The 26,214-nt window shown below is 41.7% G+C and overlaps 2 protein-coding genes across 5 annotated transcripts in view; one reads left to right on the plus strand and one right to left on the minus strand.

Moving 5' to 3' along the window:
- ACBD5 (acyl-CoA binding domain containing 5) overlaps positions 1–12,935 on the plus strand; it is a 51,884-nt gene extending 38,949 nt beyond the window's left edge. For 3 of the 4 annotated variants that reach the window (XM_061587567.1, XM_061587568.1, XM_061587570.1), the window contains 4 exons: positions 64–263; positions 4,646–4,696; positions 6,171–6,280; positions 7,942–12,935. In XM_061587567.1, coding sequence (XP_061443551.1) covers positions 64–263; positions 4,646–4,696; positions 6,171–6,280; positions 7,942–7,954 — 374 coding nt within the window. In that variant the 3' untranslated portion in view covers positions 7,955–12,935. Of the gene's footprint in view, positions 1–63; positions 264–3,677; positions 4,391–4,645; positions 4,697–6,170; positions 6,281–7,941 lie in introns of those variants that run through there. The other variant, XM_061587569.1, reaches the window with a different exon arrangement.
- Positions 12,936–13,539: 604 nt separating this feature from the next.
- The window catches only part of MASTL (microtubule associated serine/threonine kinase like), a 29,086-nt gene continuing 16,411 nt past the window's right edge, over positions 13,540–26,214 (minus strand). The window contains exons 9-12 of the mRNA XM_061587566.1: positions 20,096–20,231; positions 16,329–16,442; positions 16,146–16,247; positions 13,540–15,335 (exon numbers count right to left, since the gene is read on the minus strand). Coding sequence (XP_061443550.1) covers positions 15,178–15,335; positions 16,146–16,247; positions 16,329–16,442; positions 20,096–20,231 — 510 coding nt within the window. The 3' untranslated portion in view covers positions 13,540–15,177. The remainder of the gene's footprint in view (positions 15,336–16,145; positions 16,248–16,328; positions 16,443–20,095; positions 20,232–26,214) is intronic.

Here is a 26,214-nt window from a genome sequence, read left to right on the forward strand (position 1 = left end):
AATTTTCTTGTTTTCACAGTATGATGACTTCTAATGGGTTTCTCTTTCCCCTTCTAACTTTAGGACATAGAATAAACCCTTTGGGTGATGGTACCCAAGGTGGACAAATGGGCAGTGGAGGAGATGGAGAACGATGGGGTTCAGACAGAGGACCAAGGAGCAGCCTCAGTGAACAAATTGCAATAGTGCTCATACGGTTACAGGAAGATATGCAAAATGTTCTTCAGAGATTACATGCACTGGAAACACTAACAGCGTCACAGGTAAAACTTGTCTGAACTGGTATCTTAGAAAGTTAAGGCAATATCCAATATTAATCGTACTTGACTTCAGGGGGCCTATTCTGAGTATGACTTAGTTGGATATTGCCCTTAATCTTTATTTTAAAAAGCACATAATCAAGAACCTACTGAAGAAGATTCTTTTTAGGTCTTGAAAGAACTTTCATTCATATTTATATATATTCTCATATATATGGACAGGTTTGAAAGCAACAAACAGAACTTCACTCAGGCTTGCTCTGGATTCCTGTAAGGATTCCATTAATCACCTAAAAATATATACATGTAATTGTGATTAACAAAACCAGAAGGTTTTATTTTACTGGCAAAACATTTCGGCTTCCGCCTTTATCCAGTGCTAACATACAAATGCTGTTACCAAGATGGCAGTTACAGAGCTTTGAGGATGGAATGCTCAGAGGAGCTTCATTTGCAGAAGCTAAGTGATGTTTGTGCTGTCCTCCAGATGTGGTGCCAATGGATCCAGAGAGTATATCCAGAAATTTTCCTTCTTAGTCGATGCTATTGAATGTGTTGGCATCTCTATAGCTGTTATAGATAAGTCCAACAGGCTGTGGCCCTCAGTATTAAATGTTTTGCAACTTGTTGCTCCTCTTTTTTAAATAAAGATTGCTATTCATATACATATACATATGAGAGGCACATACATTATTTTGAAATGTATGCATCTAAAATTGGAGGGAGAAACATCAATAATTTAAGATATGCAGATGATACCATATTACTAGCAGAAACCAGTAATGATTTGAAACGAATGCTGTTGAAAGTTAAAGAGGAAAGGACAAAAGCAGGACTACAGCTGAACGTCAAGAAGATTAAAAGTAATGACAACAGATTTATGTAACTTGTAAAGTTCAACGTCCTCATTGTCAACTTTAAAGGATTATCAATACCGTGGCACAGTCATTAACCAAAATAGAGACAATAGTGAAGAAATAAGAAGAAGACTAGGACTGGGGAGGGTAGCTGTGAGAGAACTAGAAAAGGTCCTCAAATGCAAAGATGTATCACTGAACACTAAAGTCAGGATCATTCAGACCATGGTATTCCCAATCTCTATATATGGGTGTGAAAGTTGGACAGTGAAAAAAGAGGCTAAGAGAAAGATCAGCTCATTTGAAATGTGGTGTTGGAGGAGAGTTTTACAGATACCATGGACTGCGAAAAAGACAAATATTTGGGTGTTGGAACAAATTAAACCAGAACTGTCACTAGAAGCTAAAATGATGAAACTGAGGTTATCCTAGTTTGGACACATCATGAGAAGACATGATTCACTAGAAAAGACAATAATGCTGGGAAAAACAGTAGAAAAAGAGGAAGGCCAAACAAGAGATGGATTGATTCCATAAAGGAAGCCACAGACCTGAACTTACAAGATCCGAACAGGGTGGCTCATGACAGATGCTCTTGGAAGTCGCTGATTCATAGGGTCGCCATGAGTCGTAATCGACTTGAAGGCATATAACATCAACAAACATGTTTAGTTGCTCTAATGTATTTATTTATTTAATTATTAGATTTATATCCATGCCAAGCTAGACTATCTAAACCAGTGGTTTCCAACCTTTATGAGTGTGGGACCCCCTTTGTAAGCTCAAAAGATTTTGTGACACACACCGTTGTAATTTTAGTCTTTGTTAATTAAAAAAATGGTGTGTGGCAGAATCACATCTTCAAATATTCCTTTCCATAAAAAGCTCCCTGCAGACAGGGAGGTGTTGCTTTCTTTTCTTAATGCAAAGGTCCAGTCAAATTGGGACACCCCCCAACAGTCTGAAGATGTACAGTCCTGTCTCCCAACACCAGTAGTTTACAGTGTTGAGCTCAGATCCAGGTTCAACTCCCTACCTGGCTCTGAAGCCCACTGGGTGACTTTGGGCCAGACACAGTCTCTCAGCCTGACCTGCCTCACAGGGTTGGTGCAAGGATAAAATGGAAGGGGGGGGAGGGAAATCATGTGCACCACCTTGAGTGACTTGGAGGAAAGGTGGGATATAAATATAATAATAAATAAATAAATAAATACATTTCGGCTGAAGTATGTGGACCTCAGCCAACCTGCTGAGCTTTTTAAAAATCATCATCATCAAAAAGCAGCAATGTGGTAGTGGTGGGGATGCTAGATTGTGAAGACAGAAGGGTGGATAGGTTGAGGAGGGGGGTTAGTGCTTTTAAGCCTTGGGATGATCCTCAGAACTTACAACTTGGTTAGCGTGCACTTGGGGAATGAGAGTGGAGCAGAAGACAGATCAGTGCATACACACACACACACAAACACACCTGCCCCTCCTGCAAGCATCTGCAGGCGTGCATGCATTTGGGCATGAGGGGGAATCCTCAACTGCTGCAGCATCTTGGAGAGAGCTTGGGGGGGTGGAATGTAAGTGGAAGAAAGGGGGGACAGTGGCACACACACATAGCCTCAGAGATGGGGGGGGGCGAGCAAGTCCTAAGCTTCCTCACTGCTCCTTGGCTCCATCTAGGCCGAGGCGAGATCTGGGCAGCCTCACAAATAAGAATTTTTTAAAGGAGGTAGCGGTAAAGCAGGAGTCAAGAAAGGCAGGCAGGCTGGCTGTCTGGAAGAAAGGAGAAAAGCAGCCTTTCCTTGCAGACTTGCTTCTTTTTGCTTCACAAAAGGCTGCTTCTCTCATTCTGAGTAAGGGCAGCAGCAGCAGCGGCAGTGTGAGGAGATGGGAGTCGGGATATCTCCTTTTCTTCCTGGTAGCATCTCCCTCAGCCTCCTTTGGCATCTGCCATGTGTAGTATAGGCAGATGCCTACCAGGCATGTAAGGGCAAATTCAGAAGTTCAGGGTCCCTTCATGATACTCACAACCATACCTTCTCATTCTTTTTCTTTTATTACTTATTTTTGCTGCTGGGTTCAGAATGAGATCCTAGTTAACACCATCTCCCACAGCAACATATGCTCTTACGAGCCAATAAGCATGAAAAGGAAGAGTGTTAGCTACTGAGAAGAGTCTTCTCAGTGGCTGACTCACCTCTTTTCATTCTGATTGACTCCAATCAGCAGGAAAGGACAAAGAAGCATGTTAGAAGACTTCTCAGTGGCCACCACACTCCACTTTCATGCTGATTGGCTCATAGGATGCTAGAGACATTGGGACCCTGCTGGGACCCTGCTCCCAAAAAGGTAAAGGGTCTAAGACCCCCCGAGACCCTGAACGACTGCACCCCTGATGCCTGCCTTCAGCGCACCTGAAGGACTCTCTGGCACTTCAGCAAAGTCCTTTCCTCTCATTTGGAGCAAGGGGGAGGTGTCATCTGCAGCTGCAGTGGGGAGCAGACAGTGTCCAGGGAGTGAAGACTTTTAAAATAAATAAATAAATAATTCATTTCTTTACTGTTTGCAGCCCCCTCTGGATTACTTCACAGCCCCCTGGAGGTCATGGCCCCCAGGTTGGGAACCACTGATCTAAACTATCAAGCAAAGAAGTGCTTCATATATAACATTTTTTCTTGAAAGGAAAAGAATAAAAGTTGTAACAATCCCACAGGTGTCTATTTTGTCACAATTACAAATAATTTGGAGGTCCAGACCAGTTTGGAATTGGTGCATGGAAGAACATTTCTGGAGAAACTTTTTATAGGTATATCTGGTATGAGAAGAGGGGCAATGGATGGTAAGGAAGGCGGCAAAATTGTGGCTGCAAGCAAAAACATTTCATGTCATATTGTTAATAGAGGAGAGCAACCAGGGGCGGCGCTAAAGGGCGGCCAGGTCAGGCCCTGGCTGAGGGCCACAGAGGCCCCTCGATAGGGTGGGGGAGAAATAGCGCTCCCCATCCGCAATCTACGGCAGAGTACTTCTGTTGATTGCAGGGAGAGAGCTTCCCAGCCACCTGCCCGTTTGCTGGCTCCACTTACCTGTCTCTCCTGTCTTTTACGGCTACGCAGGCTGGGCTGCCATTAACCAAGATGGCGGCTGAGGTTTCCCTAAGGTGATGATGCCCCTGCTGATATCTTTGTTGATGGCAGGGATGCGCACATGTAGCATGCATGCGTGGCATCAGCCAAGGTGGCGGCGGAGGCTTCAGCCCCTTAGGGAAACCTTGGCCGCCATCTTGGTTAATGATTGCCCAGCATGCACAGCCACAAAAGATAGGAGAGACAGGTAGGTGGGGCATGCGTGTATGTACATGCTTGCACGCGCACTGGGGCCCAGGGCAAAGTGGTACCCAAGGGTTCCAGCATGCCTGGCGCCAGCCCTGACAGCAACAATGCTATGTTACGTTCCAGAAACCACAGTAGGAATACAATATGAAGCTGTGTGTATAAATCTGAAATGTGTTTACTTTGTTAAACACATTTGTATTTGCAGGCAAGAACTGCAACTGTACATTCAAATAATCAGCCTCCCTCACATACTAAGGTAAGATTTTATCTACTTTCAGCAACAGAGCAGTTTAGATTTTTTTTATGGTGAGCTTAACATGTTGGCTTTCCTTTCCTTTGACTGTATAAATATTGGAACAGCGCTTTATATTTCATGCTATCTTCTTCTGCTAACATGAACCATTTGTGTTTTATTTATTTATTAACTTGTTTTATCCCAAAGATTCCACACAAGTGTTCAAAAACATATTAAACTGCCAGCAAAAATGAATGAAACAAAGTTGCAGTCTTATCTTAACTCCCACTGGTTTAACCAAAAGCTAGCAGAAATTGTAAAAGGCATTAAAATGTTTGAGTATTCACAAGTCTACAGAGGAGGAGAATTTCCAAGTTGCAGGGCAGCCAGTGACAACACTGCCTTTCTTTATTAGTTGTAACTTTGTCAGTGGTGTAATGGTAAATTCTGAAGTGCAGGTAGCCCCCATAACCATGCCCTATACAAATGAACTTTTGCCCAATGTAGATATACATGGTTTCAATACCAAACCAGATTTTTTCTCACACACACCACTCCTGGTTTCCTTAACATCCAGCCTTATTAATAGTTCTGTTGGACTCAAATGCTTGCTCGTTATTTTGTGACATTTTTCAAAATAAAAGAGGCAGTTTAACTCATAGCAATGCATGTAAATGTAACCTATGTCTCCCACCACTTATCCTATTTGGTGGGCTTCTCTCCGAAATGCTTATTTATTTGACATGCAGAGGACTGGCAAATAGCATGCCAGGAGATTACACCACTGCTATGAAATGAGTGGTGGTGCTTTTGTTCCTGCTCCACTACACCAGTGAACTTTGTGTGTACAGATAATATAAGAGGTCTCTGAGAAATAAAACAGCATACAGTTTTGGTTTGAGTCTAATTAGACCCACAATGACATCTGAACTAACCACTGTTCTAGCTTGAACACACCTTAGGCTGTATATCTATCCCATATAAACTTTATCCAGTCCATCTTCAACTTTATTGATAACACCACCTGAACAGCAAGCAACTAGTAAACACAGAGGATTAAATATATAACTATAGGAGGATACATAGAAGGTCACATCTAACTGAAGTATAAAATATGGTATATATGAGGTGGAAAGAAAAGGCTGGGCCTTCCAGGCTGAAGTTCAGAATGGCAGCAGAGATAAGGTCCCAGGGAGTTTTTCCTCTTTCTGAGGAAGAAAAACTGGTCTAGGCAGGGATGGAACAACCAGTAAATGCATAGTAACAGATAATAAGGCCTGTTCAGTTGCTGACAGATCTGCTGAGGGGAAATTTAAAGCAGCTCTAAATGTAGATGCTAGGGGGGAAATATAGTAAGTGGCACAACAAGTGCCCAGTTGGGGCAGAACATGTACAGTTCCAAATCAATAATCCCCAACAATCCTATGTGTGTGCCAGCATTTACCAATATCTTATCATTTAACTTGAGAAATTCATTCTTTTATGTGTTGTTTAGAGACCAACATGGTGGCCCTTTGAGGTTTCTCCTGGTACTTTACTCTTTGCTGTTTTATGGCCCTTTGTTGCCCAGTGGATGGTACATGTGTATCTTCAAAGGAGGAGAAGGTGAGATTTTACATGCATGCAAATAGTTGTTTGAACCTGTTGGACAGTTTAGTTAGTACATGTTCTAATGAGTCAAGGGAATGAAGTAAAGGAAGAGATTGCATCCATAGATAACAAAGGGGAAAGGCTCAGTGTTGGAGAATATGCTTTGTTTGCAGAAGGTCCCAATCTCAATCCCCGGCACCTCCAGGTAAGGCTGGGAAAGGCTTGTCTGAAACTCTGAAGAGTTGCTGCCAGTCAGTGCTGACAATACTGAATTAGATGGACCAATGGCTGACTCTGTAGCAAGAATATACTAATGTGTTCCACCGATCTAAAGTGCCAGCAGAATAATAGGAGACTTCACCAACAGCTTATCTGGCAGTGAGTCTTTTTAAGAGTTGCCCTGGCATTCATACAGCTGTTAGCCTGTACATTCCTTTTTACTTTCAGATATGTGTCACTGAGGTCTTTCATATATTCCTTCAAGTAGTAATTTTACTCAAAATGTGGAAAGTGCCAAGACAGTTGTTGTGAAAGAACTTTAAACAAGAAACAGATGTAACAAATTTCTAAAATGTTGTCAGTCCTGAGAATCTAGAAACCAGAAAACCTTCACTTAAAATATCTTCTTTTGCTTTCTCATTCTTCCCTTGGCTAACTCTGCTTTTTTAGAATGTCCTTGCCCATCACACACAGTTACAAACAAATATTTCAGAAAGCTCAGTACTTTGCCCCAGGATCCAAAGATGATTTGGTTTTCCTCCTTTTGAACCCACTCCCCACAAAGGCAGCTTGTAATATAGCGGAGGTGGGAAATCAGCTGTTCAGAGCAGGAAAATAATACTCCACTAATGCATGAGTCTGTGCAGTCATTTGGATCCTGGCTTCTCTCTCCATTTTTTGCTGTGGCTGAGTATAATCTATGTCAACATACAGGGGTTTTTCATAAGGATCATAAAGATTCCATTTTACTTTATGAAAAGAGCTTTTCACAGCTATTTGTTGGAACAGTTTGTTAATCAAAGTGGACTCTTATGGCAACCTACTTCATGCACCATTTCATATAGTTTGTTAGCAGTCAGTGTTGTTCACTAGTCTAGTGTCAATTTTTTTTCTGGTGAAAATAATGAAAACATCAGGCTCATTATCAAGTATGAGAGTAGCAGATAGACAAATGGAGAATTTGTCCTGATGTCACTTGAAGATGGGGAATACTTTTCTTGTTTGGCAGGAATTTAGAAGGGCACACTCACACTGTTAATGTGCCCAATAACTGGTGTGTGCTATAAATGTATTCAAACTATTAATAACAGAATTACTGTTTTTATGTTGAAATTTTCTTCAACATTTGTTCAAGCCAACACTTGATTTGGTCTCCTTGAAGATTATATAATGAAGCTCAGGAGCCCTTGCATCTGTTGAATTTCTGGACATTTCACCAACAGAGATGTCATTAAAGAAATGTGTAAAGTAGCCTTATACATTTTAATATTAAAGTGCATAAAGTGAAGCAACAAATGGTATTAATCAGGGATGGGCCATTTTTGTGTGTAAGCGGAAACACTGAGATGGCAGTCTTATAGATACTTAGTTCAGAGGTAGTCCTGTTGAACTCAATAGATTGCTAAGTAGAAATACATAAGATTGCAGTGTAAGTTGGTATTTTTCTCCCCTCTCAGAAAACAGAACTGAAGAGTCAATTTCTGATTTTACTTAAGGACTACTAATATGGAGAGACTCTGGAAGGTAAAATAATTCAAAAGACCCACAAGAACTGCAGATGCTGGGATGGCTACATCGTTCTATTTTTTTCCTTTTGCACTACATGGCGTACCATACTTGAATGATCCATTTTTCTTAGCTTTCAAATAGAATAAACACAACTTATCCCATCCAGCAGTCACATGAACCTTAAATTGTTTTGGATTGTACTTTCTGGATAAGCTGTCTGTAGAGTTTGAAAGATGATATTACATCTCCTACTAAGAGTGTTTCTTTTTTCCAAAGCTGGAATGAAGACATTCCTTCAACTAATACAAATCCCCCAGTAAAATTGTTGCTTTTAACATGGTTTGTTTTATAATGTCATGCAAGACTTTCCACATGGCATAGAAAACATGCAATAAGCAAAGGAAACTGTAAACTCTAGAGTAGTCAAAGTAATTGGATTGTATGATTGCACTTAACATCATAGCTTTGAGATATTTAAGACAGAAATTGCTGCTATATAGATGAGGTAACTTTTTGGTAAACAAATCAAATGTTTGAGGCTACACTTCCACAGCAAACATCACCTTTATTTTTAAAAGCTCTTGCTAGCCAGGCATCTTAACATGTTAAAACAGCAGACAGAGTTTGAATATGGCGTGATAGATTCAAAACAACTTAATAAAGAGAATACAGTACATAGAATGACCCTGGCACCCCTAAGCCATATTGAAATCAGCAGGATGTGAATGTACAGTGGCTTATTGAAATCAATGGAATAAAAATTTAAGTACATCTAGATTGCATCAAAAGGCAGCAATGTGCTTAACAGTTTAGTGAAAATAGCTTACATATTCACTTAAAAGGTGCTGAATTTTAGCTGAGTTACATATGCACTTAGAAGGTGCTCAAAAACTAGCTCAACATTTCTGTCCCAGTAGAAATAGGCTTTTGTGCATGGATTGGCTTGAGTGCCAATGCCAGTGACTGCTGCTGCAGGGGAACTCTTCATCCAGTAACTAAAGGTGGATAACTTGTGCTACCTTTGCAGCCTAGGCCCAAATTCTATAGGATGTTCTCACTAAGGTTATAAACCTGTAGCTGGGCTCTATTACTAAATACAACAAAACAAGGAATCGGGAACCAATAAATCTGACTCAAACTGCCTATGATATGGGTGTGGATGCTTTATAGAAAATTAAAAACGTGGATAACTTGTACACATCTATCATAGCTGAGTAAGCAAAAATCAATATAGCCAGTTTATACAAAAACAACCCCTGAAGTGCAGTATCAAAACATATGACCAAACACATTTTGACAAAGTCTTCTTCAGTGGTCAATCAATGTTGTTATTGTTAGGTGCCTTCAAGTTGATTTTGGCTTATGGCGACCCTATGAATCAGCGACCTCCATTATAAATCATCCTGTTCAGATCTTGTAAGTTCAGGACGTGGGATTCCTTTGTGGAATCAATCCATCTCTTCTTTGGCCTTCCTCTTTTTCTACTCCCTTATGGTTTTCCCAGCATTATTGTCTTTTCTAGTGAATCATGTCTTCTCATGATGTGTCCAAAGCAGGATAAACTCAGTTTCATCATTTTAGCTTCTAATGATAGTTCTGGTTTAATTTGTTCTAATACCCAATTATTGGCCTTTTCGCAGTCCATGGTATGCACAAAGCTCTCCTCCAACACATTTCAAATGAGTTGATTTTTCTCTTACCCACTTTTTTCACTGTCCAACTTTCAAATCCATACATAGAGATCAGGTATACCATGGTCTGAATGATCCTGACTTTAGTGTTCAGTGATATATCTTTGCATTTGAGGACCTTTTCTAGTTCTCTCACAGGTGCCCTCTCCAGTCCTAGCCTTCTTCTAATTTTTTGACTATTGTCACCATTTTGGGTAATGACTGTGCCAAGGTATTGATAATCCTTGACAAGTTCAACGTCCTCATTGTCAACTTTAAAGTTACATAAATCTGTTGTCATTACTTTTAATCTTCTTGACATTCAGCTGTAGTCCTGCTTTTGTGCTTTCCTCTTTAACTTTCATCAGCGTTCATTTGAAATCATTTCTGGTTTCTGCTAAGAGTATGGTATTGTTTGCATATCTTAAATTATTGATATTTCTCCCTCCAATTTTCACACCTCCTTCATCTTGGTCCATTCCCGCTTTCTATATATGTTCTGTGTATAGATTAAACAAATAGGGTGGTAAAATACACCCAGTCTCACATCCTTTCCGATGGGGAACCAGTCGGTTTCTCCATATTCTGTCCTTACAATATCCTCTTGTCCAGAGTATAGGTTGCGCATCAGGACAATCGGATGCTGTGGCACCCCTATTTCCTTTAGAGCATTCCATAGTTTTTCATGATCTACACAATCAAAGGCTTTGCTGTAATCTATAAAGCACAGGGTGATTTTCTTCTGAAATTCCTTGGTCTGTTCCGTTATCCAACGTATGTTTGCAATATGATCTCTGGTACCTCTTCCCTTTCTAAATCCAGCTTGGACGTCTGGAATTTCTCACTCCATATTGTATACCTTCAGGGTTGTTTTGGATTACCAGAGATGAAATGCAGACAAGAGGTTTGCTTACAAAGAGTTAAAATTTATTGAGTAACTTACAGCATTCAGCCAAGTATTCCCAATAAAAGTGGATCAGTCCCACCGCTCTGCAGTAGCGGACGTCAGAGACTGAACACCCATACCGGGCACAGATCAGGTTTATATAGCATAAATCTTGGCATATCTCATTGGCATACACATGCAGTTACATATATGATTGATGAGAGTATACACTTTGAAGTAACATATAATGACATCTGTTGCATATAATTGGCTGTTCTGACCTTTTCACAGAACACCTTCAAAGCAGACTAATTGCTAGAAAACTATAGTATCTTCCCAGGTGCGCCTTGGTATCCTCCCTTGGCAAACATAGCTATCATCTTTATCTTCATCTCTACTAACAAGCATAGTTTATCATTGACCTTTACTTGACTTGTATACTAGCTGCACTAGCTGCTCATTGACCGTCCTTTCGACCCATCCACCTGTCTATGCTAAACAACATGCTTACTCTTGAATCTATGCCTAATTGAGCTCCTTTGATATTCCTTTAACTAACAAGGTACATTCCCAGCATCATACTGGGCAAGCCTTAATATTCTCATTAAAACACCTAGATTAGACTGCAGGTGGCTATGAGGTGATCTGACATACCCAAAGATGCTGGGGCCTGAAAGGGGAATACAAGCCTCCAGGCTTTGCTAACAAATACATATTGAATATATATTGATTAACTTAAGGCTATAACAGCTTGCTTTAGGCCTCTACTTGCTGGCTGGAAATACCAAATTGGTACAGGGTATACACATATATGGTAAGAGCCTTTGTTGTAGAATCTTGAGCATTACTTTACTTGCATGGGATATTAAGGCAATAGTTCCATAATTACTGCATTCCCTAGGATCCCCTTTCTTTGGAATTGGGATGTATATTGAACTCTGAGTTAACAGCATTTTAAAATACTTGTGTAAACTTTAGAACTAAATAATTTTATTAAATTGGTTTAAATTAGGAAGACAGCCTTACAGTGCTCACATAATTGGATAGTATCATCTATATATATATTTTGGTGTTGTATTTAAGAAATCTACAGATCTTATTTCTACATTTTTTAATGGAGTTGTGCTGTGAATTGTTACATAGATTTATGCTGAATTGCATATTTGTTGTTTGTACATTGATTGACCACTGAAGAAGACTGTCAAAATGTGGTTGATCATGTTTTGATATTGTACTTCAGGGGTTGTTTTTGTATATACTGGCTATATTGACTTTTGCTTACTCAGCTATGAGATGTGTACAAGTTATCCACGTGTTTTTAATTTTCTATAAAGCATTCACATCCATATCATAAGTAGTTTGAGTCAGATTTTTTGGTTCCCAATTCCTTGTTTTATATTTCAGTTTGTTGGGACATACTTTTTGGGTTGTTTTACTAAATACAACAGGCAGGGCTTATATGATTGACTTAATGTTCCTCCATATCAGGAATTCCATATATGTAATAAAAGTCTGGAAGGTTATATTAGAGAGCTTCTCATATACTTCTTTATGGAGGATTTAAAAAAACATGGACAGGCATTAGCTCCTGTCTGCTGTTGTAACAGTCCTGGCACAGGTTTAGCACACATCAGTGCAATTTGGACCCTTATCTCAGTCCAGCTAGCCCCTTCCTGCTTAAAAAACAACTGATCACCACTGTCAGCTTAGACTACGCCATCTGTGTGTGTGTTCACATATAAGTACTCTGAGGCAGCAATTGGCAATTTGCTGTCTTTGGAGTTTGCTGTGCCCAGTCTATTCCTTTTAAAAACTTAAGTGCAATAATTAAATATTTTTACCATTTATGGCCTTTTCCCATGCCATTACCCTTTATAACCTTTACTTTCCTGTAAACACTTTCAAAACAATTTTAGCATTGTCAGTTTATTAAATTTTTACTTCATATTTTTATTAAACAGATACCTATTTGAGTAACAGGCTGATGATGTTTGGGATAGCATCTCTAAAAATATAATTGGAATTAACTTTTTTAATGGAAAATGAGAGTTAATTAACATCACATTTCTTTGTATGTTATTAAAAATCAACCTAAAGTGATTGTTTCTCAGATGCTATGGTGAAAATAAAATGTATTATGCCAGATCATGAAAACAGAGCAGCAACTCTGAAGATGCTTACTCCTACATGAGCATACTGCAGTCAATTACCTACTTTAGAGTAAGTAATTTCTGGATTGTGACATGTTTTACACTGTGTAACTCTTCAGAATGGGAAATGTTTTCTGCTCTGATGGCCTTGAAAGATGGAAAAGCACCTTCATATCTGTTATATGCTATAAAAAATGTAATTACAGTTATTAAAATTTCTGCCCTGTTTAATAGAACATGCTCTTGAAGTTTAGTTTTAAAAGTTAGTACATTTTAATCTATTGGAAATAACATTTAATAAAGAATGATAGGAGCAGATAACCAAAGACATTTTATAACTGAATGATTGTATATAAGGCCAGTTTGAAGTTTAAGATGTCAAGGTTCTCAAAACAATAATTGGTTAAGAACAATTGGGCCAATATTTATTCTAAGGACCTGTATTCCCTTCAAGGTAATCAGTTTCAGAATGGACCTTTTTTTAAAAGGGCAGATGTCCTGCTGTATCACAAGCAGGCTTTCTTTGGAGTTTCAGAGCAAGCCATGAGAAGGAGGGGAATGCTGTGAAGGTGGTAAGTGTTAAGTCTCCTCCAAAGGCTGGAGGGTGACAGTAGCACGTAAATCAGCTAGAGTGGCCCCTGAACAGGTAAGTACTTCAGCAGGTAATTGGGTTTTGAGATTCTGTTCTCCAAGTCACCACCATTGATAATTTGGAGCCCGAGACTAACTGGGAGTTTCCAAGGCAAACTGGCTCACAGTTTTTATTTATTTGCATTGATATCTCATTGTTTCAAAGTAACAAGCTCTATACATATTACAGAATAGCCACACTATAACAGCTGATTTTGTAATTCTTTATTCTTCGCTGTTATTCATTCATACTATTTATACAATTTTGGCATTTATTAATTGCATTTACTCTTAGCTAGGGACAGGCAGTGGTGCAGTGTTATTTGCTGAATTACTCTTTCTGCCTACAGCTAGACAACTGGCACTCTGTTGGTAAACACACTATATAATGATTGCTAGATCAAATAGTAGCTTCATTTTGAACATGAGAGTGTTTTGAGTTGAAGACTTATAGAACATTGCATATAAAAGAATAGTTGACTAGAAATAGTAGTTCCTAGGTACTAGGCTGCTTGATGGCATCAATGCGGGCTAAAGCACTGGGCACCTACCCCCCCAAAAAAATTAAGATAGCACTTTGAAATGGCTTCTGAGGACCCTTGCAAGCAAAAAAGTCATCTGATACATTGTTGACATCAGGTGATTGACAGGTGGGTAGAGCCACTCATCAGTCAAACTTGGTTCATGAGGGGTTGGGAGAGATAATGATCTGGCTCTCCATGCAAATACAGTTCTCCACCCCTAAAGATATGTGAGCCGAAGCTGTTCCATGCCATTAAGAAACCACTTCAGGACAGTTAAAACTCTACCTGTAGCCCTCCAGCTGTTATTGGACTCCAATTCTCATCAGCCCCAACCAATTCCCAAGGATTATAGGAATTGCAGTCCAACAACATATGGCAGAGATGGAGAACCTTAATTCAAAGAAAATGACAAGCTATGTCTCCAACTATGTCTATTTTTATTTTCAATATTTAAAATACATAATTAGTTAATTCATTATTTATTGAAAACTCATCTGACATTCTCAGTTTTACTGAACTGTAAATATGTTATACAGACTTTACTATACACTTGTTTGATTAGGCTATCTTAAACAGTTGGCAGTAATACATGGAGCCTCCAGTTTTCAGTATTTAAAAACTAAAAAAGTTTCATCTAGAAACTGGAATGGGACACTTAAAACCTACTTCGGTTTTGTGGGTGGGCTTTTGTTTTGTTATAGTTTTCTTAGGTAAGCTGGGTGGAAGAACAGACCTCAGTAGTTACATTAGAGACAATTTGGAACACTGATAGCTTAAGCAGAACAGGCAGCATGTAAATGACCTAAAGTGTCTGAAATCTTTTGTACCTCACGATTTGCACACAAGGATAGGAGCATCTTTGGGCTACACTGAAAATAAAGATTTTTTTTTTGCCAGTGCAGCTTGAAAGTATAATCTGAAAACCAGTTTTACATTCAATCCATGAAATAACAACTACAGACCTCTAAATAATGACTATACATTCAACCTCCCAGGTATGCTAGATAGCAAAGCAGCTTTTTCCCACCATCAGTAATGCAACAGAAAATGATATTTTGTTCAGTGTGATAGTGTCATACCACCATTAAATTCATAATACTTAAAGATTTACATAAGGTGCTGGTACTAGAATAAAAAAAAACAGATGAGAAGCTGTTTGGAATGAAAAGTTTCAATACAGCTTGTAAGAATATATATATATATATACACATACAGTTAAAAGCACATCAGGTTTTTAAAACAAAATATATTCAAAATTGAGAGTAAACCTGTGTTAGGAAGCGTCATGAATGTGCAATCCTCTGGAAAATTGTTTTCTCCAGTACTACAGACTGAATCCAGACACTGTTAGATGCTGAGCATTATTCCTAGCTTCAAAATAGGAAGTATCAGTTTCATCATTTGGCTGAGGTATGAAGGGCATTGTCTGATTATGCAAATTATCCCAGTTCACACCATGAAAAAGGGGGTGACATTTCAACTCTGGAATAAAAGTTTAAACAAAGATTAGACTTTGCATGAACACCTCAAACTTTGCAGATTTTTCATATATTTTCTCTTAAACGAGGACTATAAACATGTCAATCTGTCTCAGGACTGAAAGTTAAAATAAATGCCAGTCTTAATACTTTACTAATCTTTCCGTGGCCTTATAGACTTGAAATAAGGTCTTTACAAAACATTGAGCAAAGTTCTATTTCTAGAATAGATGTCTAAGCAGACTTGTGTGTCCTCTCATTCCATAAAATACGAAAACCGTCTCTAGGAAGCAGTTCCATGACGTATGAAGTTGGTAAACAAGGGTTAAGCAATCCAGTAATGGAAGAGTGGCTAAATTCACAAGAAAGAAAAACTAGAAGCAAAAAGTCAGTGTGATATAGTGGAGTAGAATATGAGCTTGTGGACCAGAGCAACCAAGGTTCAAGCCACTGCTCAGTTATGAAGCACACTAAACACCTTGGGCTTTTTTCAGCCTATTCCAATATACTGGATTGCCACAAGGATCAAAGTGAGGGGGAAAACACATACACAGCCCTGAGCTCCTTGGAGAAGTAAATGAAAAGGTTGGATCTTTGACTGGATTTTCATCTTTTCCTGTGGTTTTTGTTAGCCTGGCAGGTAACAAAATGGGATATGTTTTGACCATCTTCATGCATACGCCTTAATGACCAGAAATGGCTCGACTAGCTATTCTTCCCTCCCATAAATTATGTACTTAAGCTATAGGTTTTTGAACTTCTAATAGAAGATCGTAATAGTAACTTGAAAAGAATAACTATAATATATACTAACCCTTGAATCCAGCTCGCTTGGTGCTCTCAATTGTTAAAAGAACATTTATTGCATTCTGAGCACTATCTGACAATTTCTCTTCACCTTCAGGCCATGGAATATCTAGAAACACAGAAAAAACTCAATACTTATGCTAGACAAACAACCGTTGAACTTAATTTTAATCACAAATAAGGTAATTACCCCTTTTCAGAATATTCTGGAATACTTGTTGTGGTGTTTCATCATTGAATGGTGGAATTCCAGTTAAAAACTCAAACAAGCAAACTCCAAGTGCCCACCAGTCTACTGCAGGACCTGAGATGAAGACAGTCCACATAAATTTACACCATGAGAGATATTAGATAAAGCTGTATGGCAAGGAAAGAAAAAGGACTGGAAAGATGAGCACCCAACACTTGTTATTCATGAAAGTAATATACAAGGTAGAAATTATTTTCTAATCACCCTTTGCCCCTTCTGCTATTCCCAATATATTAATAGTTACCCAAATGTTCCATGACAGAAGGCAGAGTGATACAAGTCATCTCACATCTCCAGCACACTTGAGACTTTCAAAGACCAATTGTGTAAGCAAAGCAAAGCCACCAGCAAAGTCTGCTGAAAGTCCCAAGCTTTAGAGAGGAACCGAGTACTTTGTTTACAGCCTCATATTCAAAACATTAAATTTCAAGTTGGATAATGACTGCAAAGACCCACGGTGTTATATTAAAAAAAGCTTAAGGGTACATGTACTGCAAAAATAGGCACAACAAGAGAGAAACTCAACAGAAGTTCTCTGCTGTGCTAATACTAATTAGGACAACATATAGTTAACTTCCACTTACTTGCTCATTGACAGCTTTCAGGTCATGAAACTCAATATTGATCAAACAAGTGTAGTCAAGAACAAGCAGGCAAAGCTGTTGAGGCACCACAAGCCATTAATGAGCAGCATGCACCCTGGAGCTGCTACACTGCTAAAGCTCCAGCCAGCCCATCATGTCAGGAACAAAGGATGCACTTGCTGTGAAAACTTGCTTGCACTGCAGATGCAGATACATTTTCGTGTGTCCCTCCCCCCAGTAATGGCTCTATGTTCATGCCGATAAAACCAGCACCTCAGAGTATGTGCTGCTGGGTACAAATACAACAAATGAATTGAATTACTTCAGTCCACAAAATCAAAAGGCTATTATTCCACAGTAACTTCTGTAATTGCAGAAATTGCTGCCAGCCAGTGACACATCATTTGGTCAAACGTTACATCTATATATGAATACTCAACAGGATGGTCAGAAACATATCACAAAGTAATGTATGAACCAGCTGATTCATTTCATTTAGATTGGGGTAGCCAACACAGTGCTCTCCAAATTTTGTTGGACTACAATTCCCATTAGCCCTAACCAGTATGGCCAATCAGCAAGGATGATGGGAGTTGCAGCCCAATGACGTCTAGATGGCACCATGTTGACTACCCCTGATTTTGAAAGATTTTCTGCAGTGGGCACTATTCAGCAAACAGTGAAGCAAGCAGCATTTCATAAGTTCAGAAAAAGGTGGATGTTTTTTGGGGGAAGGGGATGCATAAAACTGTCAAAATCTAATAAAATCGCATCCTATTGGAAATGGGGGGGAAAGCTGCCACATTTTCCAAGCAAAGCTTGCAGATTTTCACTGTAAGGCCTAGACCAAAATCAGATTCTCCCTTTATAAATGACACCCATAACTCCTAGCATCACCACTTTTCCTCTTGCTCTTTTCAGCCTTGGACTCTGCTTCTACATCTCTCCACCTGTCCTTTCCTCCTGATGAATCTGTGCAGATTACACCAACTTCTTTACTTAAGTGCCAATGTAGACTGGTCACTGTTGAGTTCCTTGAATAGGTCAGATTCTGCATACAAACATGCACCCCAATATGCCCATCTCAGCTCTAGTTTTGTAAGTGTTTTTATTTTATAAAATAAAATGTTTAACCAGATTATCAAAAGCAGGATTATAATTTGGTTGGTTTGGTTGCCTCCTGCTGGGAGCCAGTATTAAGTACACAGACTCTTCCAAGATTATCAGTTCTATGTCTGTTGCTACTGCTTATTAACCTTTGCAGAATAGACCTGCAAACTGCAGTTCAAGAGTGGTAAAAGGAATTAGTGTTTCCATTCTCCCATTCCCTTTACAACAGGCTCAATAAAGAGAGCTTCAGAATACAAAAGAATGTTGCACTCTGCTAGGATTACACCATGGGATTTGTAAGAAAGAAAGGAAGGATGAAGCAATGTTGTGTTTATGGCAAACATGCTCTGGAAAGAACAGTGCAATCCAAGATCCTCCATGGGATGGGTGTTATGGCATACTACATTTGTTAGTATTTAAGATGCTACAAGTTACTGGTTTTGCTGCAACAGAAGCTAGTACAGCTATCACTTTGGAAGTATATTCCAACCTATGTGGATCTCTCACTCTGCTTTTTTACCCTCACCTTTTATCTTAAGCAGTGTGATTAAATTATACATTAACTGTTCTGTCAAGTGCTATAATCAAACTTACCAGCAGTCTGAATTCCTGTAAAAAAAATCAGGTAAACATTTTGGTATGTCTGTATAAAAATGTATGACATTACTTTGCATGCAAATTCACCAGCAAATGGTATCTTTCCAAATACAAGTATTAATTAGATTGTATTTAACTAAGTTCTACTCAAAAAAATCCTATTGGTATTAATGAACCTAAGTTAGTCATGTCAATTAACTTCAGTGCATCTACTATGAGCAGTATTGAATACCACCTATCCTCTCTTGTCCTTCTTTAATATGGTTAATTTATTTATATAAACACACAATTGCTTGCTACATTGTCTATTCATCGCTTACCAACAGAGATTAACAGAGTTTCTAAATTCTGCGGAATCAAATGGTAATACTTGTGAACTATACTGCTTCAGGATGCAATTTGAGGGTTGCATAATTGAATGCACCAGCATAAAACAGCTAACTGCTTACAAAAAAAGTATGCCAAGGAGAACCTTCTTTTCAGATGTTTTTATATGAAGAAAGTATTTTACCATAGAGGACCATTCAGTGATATGATTTCCCTCCAAGAAGAGCTAGCCAGGGCAGCAAACAAACCAGGCTATCAAACCGTGATTCATGCTGACATCAGGTTGCGGAGTAGGAGCTGCCCTTGTAGGTAACACCCCCCTGCCACCAGTGCGGGCTGGCCACACCACTTCCCGCATCACTGCATCAGTGTGCACATGCTTGACATCTTGGTTGATGGTAGGTGTGCGCACAGTGCACTGACATGGCCAAGCCTATTTCAGGTGGCGGCAGTGGTAAAGCCACCACATCACTGCCACCATCTTCAAGGGCCTGCTGCAGTCTGGTGCCAGCCCTGAAAGAAGAGAATTTACCCCTTTTTTGCATACAAGCTCATGATGATGAACTTCATCAGCATGGACTCATTTCCCCACTCTTTTTTTTCCAGAAACAAAAACAATAACCCACAATATCACATCACCTAACTTGTGTCTATATACTAACAGTTTTTCAAGATCTTTCCCCAGTTCTGGAATATTTGAAACACAACTAAGATTGTTTTGTTGTTATTAGCACTTTGTTTTGGTATATAAAACAAAGAAAATAAATGCTAATGTTTTGAAAAAAGCTGCAATAGCCACAATTTCTTCCATCACCTGCAGTGCACCTTCAAATCCCCCTCCCAATTTTCATCCTCATAAGGCCCACTCATTCTATCTCCTATCAAGGAGAACACTGAATTTAGGGGAAAAATTGAATAGTGAAATGGAAACACATAACGAAGAAAAATACCACTAACTATATAAGATTAAAACATGGCTTCAGTAATGTCAAACAACAAAGTCCTCTTAAACAGAGTCAGATGTCATTGTAAAGCTAAGAAAATGTGTACAAAAGATATATGAAATTATACTGCAATTAATCTGCTTACCATGAGCCTGTGCTAAGAGGAGCTCAGGGGCCAAATAGTCAGGGGTTCCTAAAATGCGCTCTCCCTCTACTGGGGCAGCTCCTCTTCGGACACTCTTGGGGGTCCTGTAGGGTGTACCAGTGTTTCCCTGGGGGGTCTGACATCAAAGAATAGATATTATGTCAGACAAGTATCAAACAAGGTAAAGGTTTTTTCTTTCAGACTGGTTGTAGGTTGTAGGCTCAGATACTTGAGTTACGGAACTGAAAAAGCATTCGGTAAACCTCCCATGAATCCAAAATGTTCATTTCTATCTCTTTCTAATGAGGACTTATCAAACAAAAGGCTTTTCTGATTGTCTCCCTTCTGTGTCAGAACTTCCACATATCCCCTTAAAAATGCATTCCTTGAATATTACTGTTTTAAATATTTTGTTTTAAATAATAAATTATGTTTGAATTTTGAAGACCTCAGTGCCTGTTGCTACACAAGTGGTGAGTCTGAAAGGAGTGAGAGGTTCTGAATCTTTAGTTCTATAGTCTATTGTGAAGTCGTTATCCACCTTTGGGTCCCCAGATGCTGTTAGACTACAACTCCTATCAGCCAACAGTCAAGAATGGTGGGGATTGTAGTCCAACAACATCCAGGAACCTAAAGGTTGGGAAAGTCTGAGCTAGACCAATCACTATGTTGCTGGATTTTCCATAGGAGGAATGCCATCATGCTGGATTATAGCTTGTCCTATCGTCCAAAGGCAAGAATGTTTCTGAAGTCAAGACTAGGGCGTCAGGCCCCTCCCACTCTCCAGTTCATTCTTGCCTTTCGTTCCTGCAAGATCTTTAGCTAGTGACTAGATAAGTTTTTTGTCTTTGTGTGATAGAGGGTGGAGTTTTGTGTACGTTGTTTCGTCTCGTTCCTTCCCTTTGTCTCATCCCTTACCACGGTTTGTGTGTTGTGTGTCAATTTCCTTGTCAATTTCTTGTTTTCCCGGGGGTGTGTTTTTTACTCCCAAACTACAGAGACCTCGGCTGCGGTCTCTTTCCTCAGCGGGGCCAGGAGCTGCGGCGGCAGCCTCCGCCCCCCCCTTTTTTGTTCTACCGATCCTCCTTTTGTGCCCTGACAATTAGGACCCCGTGGCTGCGGCTTCTTTCGTACTTTATTTTCTCCGGTCCTTTTTGCCATTTCCCCTTGTGCCTTGACGATCGGGAGCCTGAGGCTGCGGCTCCCTTCGTCGTTCATTTTTACGGGCGGCGCTTCATTCGCCCGTCAGGAGCCGGTGTCTGCGGCTCTTTGCCTTCCCCTTTTTAGCGACTTCTCTTGTTTGGGCTGCCTTGTCTCTCTCGATCATCTGCAGCGCTTGGTTCCTCGCGGAGTCAGTCCCTTCAGCCCGCGGCTGCGGCTTGCCTGTTGGCCGATTCTCTTCGGCTTCGGGAAGTCCACTAGCTGTCCTGCCTCCTTCACGAAGTCTTTTTCCAGGCTAATTTTTTCAGCCGCGATTACCTTCTTAGTCCCGCGGCTGTATTTCTACCATGGGCGGTTCCATTTTTACAGTTAAAATTTTTTCCCACCTTGCTCATTTCTTCATACAACGGTTGTTGCTGGGCAAAGTATCCGTCATTTTTGTTCGAATTTTCCCGCTCTTTTTACGGGCGCCATTTTAGTGGCCGTTTTTTCCCGTTCCTTTTGAGAACCCACTAGTATTACAAAAGGGGATTTTTTCCTTCACGGGTTGGGGTTTGCAGAGCCCAGGTTCTTGTCAGCTCCCTCTGTGTGATCTGCTCCCTGTTTATGTGCTGCAGATAGGATTTTTACCTCTACATAAGTTCCTTTACCAACCCCATCTCTGAGGCTGACCCTGGCAACCACTGGGTTACTGTGGCTTTCTACAATCACTGCAACTACTGTGCACATGTGACTTTTCATCAAATTTACTAATACTGCCATAACAGTGCACCAGGCCACCTGTTAGTGCGCAAGACTATTGAAAATATACAAAGCTATTTGGACTATACTGTGCAAGTTGTGCAATATCACCTTTCCTCCAAGTGTACATTCTGCCCCATCGTGACAGTGTACCTACCATCAGCCAGTGCATTCTGCCCCAGTCGTGTGCCGTGTACTGTGCATGTTCTAAGACTGTTCATAGCGTACATTCTGCCCCATCGTGGCAGTGTACTTTGCCATCTACCAGTGCATTCTGCCCCAGTCGTGTGCCGTGTACTGTGCCTGCCCGGGTCTGTGCATTCTGCCCCAGTCGTGTGCCGTGTACAGCTACCCTTATTATCTATATGATGGCAGAACAGCCAGAGACAACCCAGGCAACCAAGCCGATACAACAGACTGTGACAAACCAGATGACCAAGCCTAAACCTCCTAAGGCGGTCAAACATAAGCACTCTAAAGCGGTTGCCAAAACCAAACATCTTAGCCACAGCACAATCAAGCGGCCCCGTTATGTCTCTGTTCCAGTGCCAGAGGACTCAAATCATGCACAGTTAACTACTCTCTTTCATTCTCCTGCGGCTTCCTCTGATGAGGAGGACTTTCCTGGATTTCCTGTACAGCCAACGTCCAGCCAACCCAGAGCTTGCTCTTCTTCACTACCTGTGGGGCCGTCTACAGTTCCGCCTATCCAAGAGCAACCATCTACATCTCCGGGACTACAGCTTTCCCACGAGTTCATTACACAACTTCAGGACATGCTGTCCTTTTTTACTCAGAGTCAATCATCTTCACAACCTCCCGCTATCCCTCAACACAGCGGGGTTCAAAGTGTACACAGTGAGACAAACCCATCAGGTTCTCCAGACCCATTTGACGTTACCAGGGGCAGGTTCGTTGATGACGCCTCTTTTGATGCAGAGTCCGCATTCGCGCTGCAAGACCAAGCGGACGAGTGGAGTGACCATTCGGAACCAGAGCCAGAAACCTCCTATCGCCTCTTCGACTCTTCAGATTACCAGCCCCTGGCGCGCAGAGTCTTGAACGCCCTTGGTCTTCAATCCACTCCAACTGCAGCTTCCACTCCCGCTTTAAAAGGGGCCAGGGTCTTGAAATCCCCTACGCCAGCTGAAAACTTCCTCCCTGTCCCAGACCCCATCGCTATACTGGCCAAGGACGAATGGTCCCACCCCTTACAGGCACGCCGATTTAATAACATTGCGGACAGACTTTATCCTTTGGCCCCGGACTTTTCTACCAGACTGGCTGTCCCTAACATCGACGAGCCTATTTCCAGTTTAGTTTCCAGGTCCCTCTTGCCGAGGGAAGGGGACTCTCATCTAAAGGATGCCACTGAACGGAGACTGGACTTTGCTTTACGCAAGACCCATGAGGCCATTGCCTTTTCCATGCGTGCATCCACATCTGCCTCTATTTTCACCAGGGCAGTGATGATGTGGTTAGACGGCCTCATCGAGGACCACAATCCAGATCCTGCCTCCCTGCGCAGATCGCTACTAAAACTGCGTAAAACAGCTGCTTTCGTGGCCGACGCCACCTTGGACGCGAATCAACTAGCAGCACGCGCCCTGGCGGCTCAGATCGTTGCCAGACAGACCCTCTGGCTTCGTCACTGGCAGGCTGACTCTACTGCCAGAGTTAATCTTTCATGAGCACCTTATGCAGGCTCATTACTTTTCGGGGAAGAGGCATTAAGGGCAGTGCTTGTCGACTCTAAGGACACTCGAAAGCCTGTCTTGGCCACCATCAAAAACGTCAAGCGCAGACCCTTTAGGCGTTTCGCTTCATATCGCACATCTCAGCCCTTTTGGGGAACCCGGCCCGGGGGACGAGGCCGTGACTTCCCAGCATTTGACTTCCGCTCCACCAGAGGAGGCTGGAATAGACATTTCCCCAGTAGAGGTCAGTACCGGGGCCGCAGAGGCTACTCAATGTCCTCATACAGGGGAGGGTCTCGCCAACGCAGACAATACTAAGGCAATACCAGTTGGGGGCAGATTGATTCTATTTGCCGAACTTTGGCTACCTCTGACTCAGGTCCCATGGATCAGAGACCTCTTTTGTTATGGATATGCAATTGAGTTTTGGGCAATACCTCCAAACAATTTTCATCCTTCCCCTTGTCCCAGGGCACTAGACAGGCGCTGCATCATGCAGACTGCGATACAGCACCTTTTGGACATAGAGGCGATAGAGCCAGTCCCCAATGCAGAGAGGTCGGAAGGGGTGTACTCCCTCCTATTTGCTGTGCCCAAACGCGATCTCTCATGGAGGGCGGTTTTGAACCTCAAGTTCATTAACCGTTTCGTAACGTATCGCAGGTTCAAAATGGAATCCCTCCACTCCATTACAGACAGCCTGCAAGAAGGTGACTTCCTTGTCTCTATCGACCTAAAGGAAGCGTATCTCCATGTCCCTGTTTGCACAGCCCACAGGAAATTCCTTCGTTTTGCCTTTGGCTCCCAGCACTTCCAATATCGAGCAATGCCGTTCGGACTCTCGTCTGCCCCGAGAGTATTTACCAAGGTGCTACTTACCCTAGCGGCTTACCTCAGGCTTCAAGGGGTCCATATCTACCCCTATCTGGACGATCTCCTAATACGCGCAAGGTCTAGGGAGCTTACTCATCGTCATCTAACACTCACGCTCCATATCTTACAGGCCCAAGGCTGGCTAGTCAACTTCGACAAAAGCCATCTACAACCAACCCAACGCCTGCAGCATCTAGGGGCAATGTTAGACACACTGCAAGCGACTGTATTCCTGTCCCCAGATCGCATCACCGCTATCACAGACATCGCAAGGTCTCTGATGCACAAATCTTCTGCAGATGTCATGCTTCTAGCCAGGGCTCTTGGAATGTTGGTATCCACCATCCATATTGTGCCATGGGCTCGGGCACATACGCGCCAGCTACAGTGGGCCCTGTTGCCATTCCAACACGACATTGCCAACTCAAACCATCGAGCAATCCCCCTGAGTCCCACACTGCGCTTGTCTTTCCGCTGGTGGACAAGGGTACAACATCTCACCCAAGGCACTCCGTTCAGAGAACCCCACCGGACTGTCATTACCACCGATGCCAGTCTCCTGGGTTGGGGAGCGCACTGCAACTCCCAGTTCGTTCAGGGAGTTTGGAACACAGCAGAACAAACTCAAAACATCAACTGGCTGGAACTAAAGGCTGTCCACTTAGCTCTGCTTCATTTTCAGTCTCTCTTCCACTTGGACCATGTCCTCATTCGAACGGACAACACGTGTGCCAAATCTCATTTAAACAGACAGGGAGGTACCAGGTCCAGACCTCTACAGAGCCTAGCTTCCATCATATTCGACTGGGCAGAACAACATCTGCAATCCCTCAAAGCAGAACATCTCAGAGGAATTTGGAATTTCACAGCAGACTGGCTCAGCAGACAAGAAGTCTTTCCGGGAGAATGGAAACTTCATCCGACTGTGTTCCATCTTCTCCAGCGTCGATTCGGCCCCTTCTCAGTTGACCTCTTTGCTTCCAGTCGCAATTGCCAGCTACCCAGGTACTTCGCTCGATACCTGGACACGACAGCGGAAGCGGTGGATGCTCTGTCATTGCCGTGGCCGGAGTGACTATTATACGCCTTCCCTCCAATACAACTATTAGCCAAAACCTTGCGGAAGGTACGCCGCAAGAGGGCACAGCTGGTTCTGATAGCACCATATTGGCCCCGTCGACCGTGGTTCTCGGATCTCCTGGCACTGTCGGTGACGGATCCCTGGCCACTCCCAGTCAGGCCAGATCTCTTATCACAAGGCCCAGTATGGCATCAGGACCCCAAGTGGCTCAACCTAACAGCGTGGCATTTGAACGGGGACATTTGAGATCGGCCGGCCTGTCAGACGCTGTTATTGACATTATTTTGGCCTCGAGAAGACCATCCACCACTCGTATATATCAGCATACTTGGGTAGCGTTCTCCAGGTGGTGTCAGTCTCAACACATCGATCCTTCCAAGGCTACAGTACAAGTGCTGCAATATCTTCATAGGGGCCTCATGTTGGGACTTAGACCCAACACATTACGTCGACATGCGTCCACCCTGTCGTCCATTCTTTCAGTATCTTCCACTGACACCCCTATTGCCTCACATCCGTTTATCAAACGCTTCCTTAGAGGCACTGCTCTACGCTCGCCGGCTGTA

The sequence above is a fragment of the Rhineura floridana genome, chromosome 10 (genome assembly GCF_030035675.1).
Source record: "Rhineura floridana isolate rRhiFlo1 chromosome 10, rRhiFlo1.hap2, whole genome shotgun sequence".
In the NCBI taxonomy this organism is placed as follows: domain Eukaryota; kingdom Metazoa; phylum Chordata; class Lepidosauria; order Squamata; family Rhineuridae; genus Rhineura; species Rhineura floridana.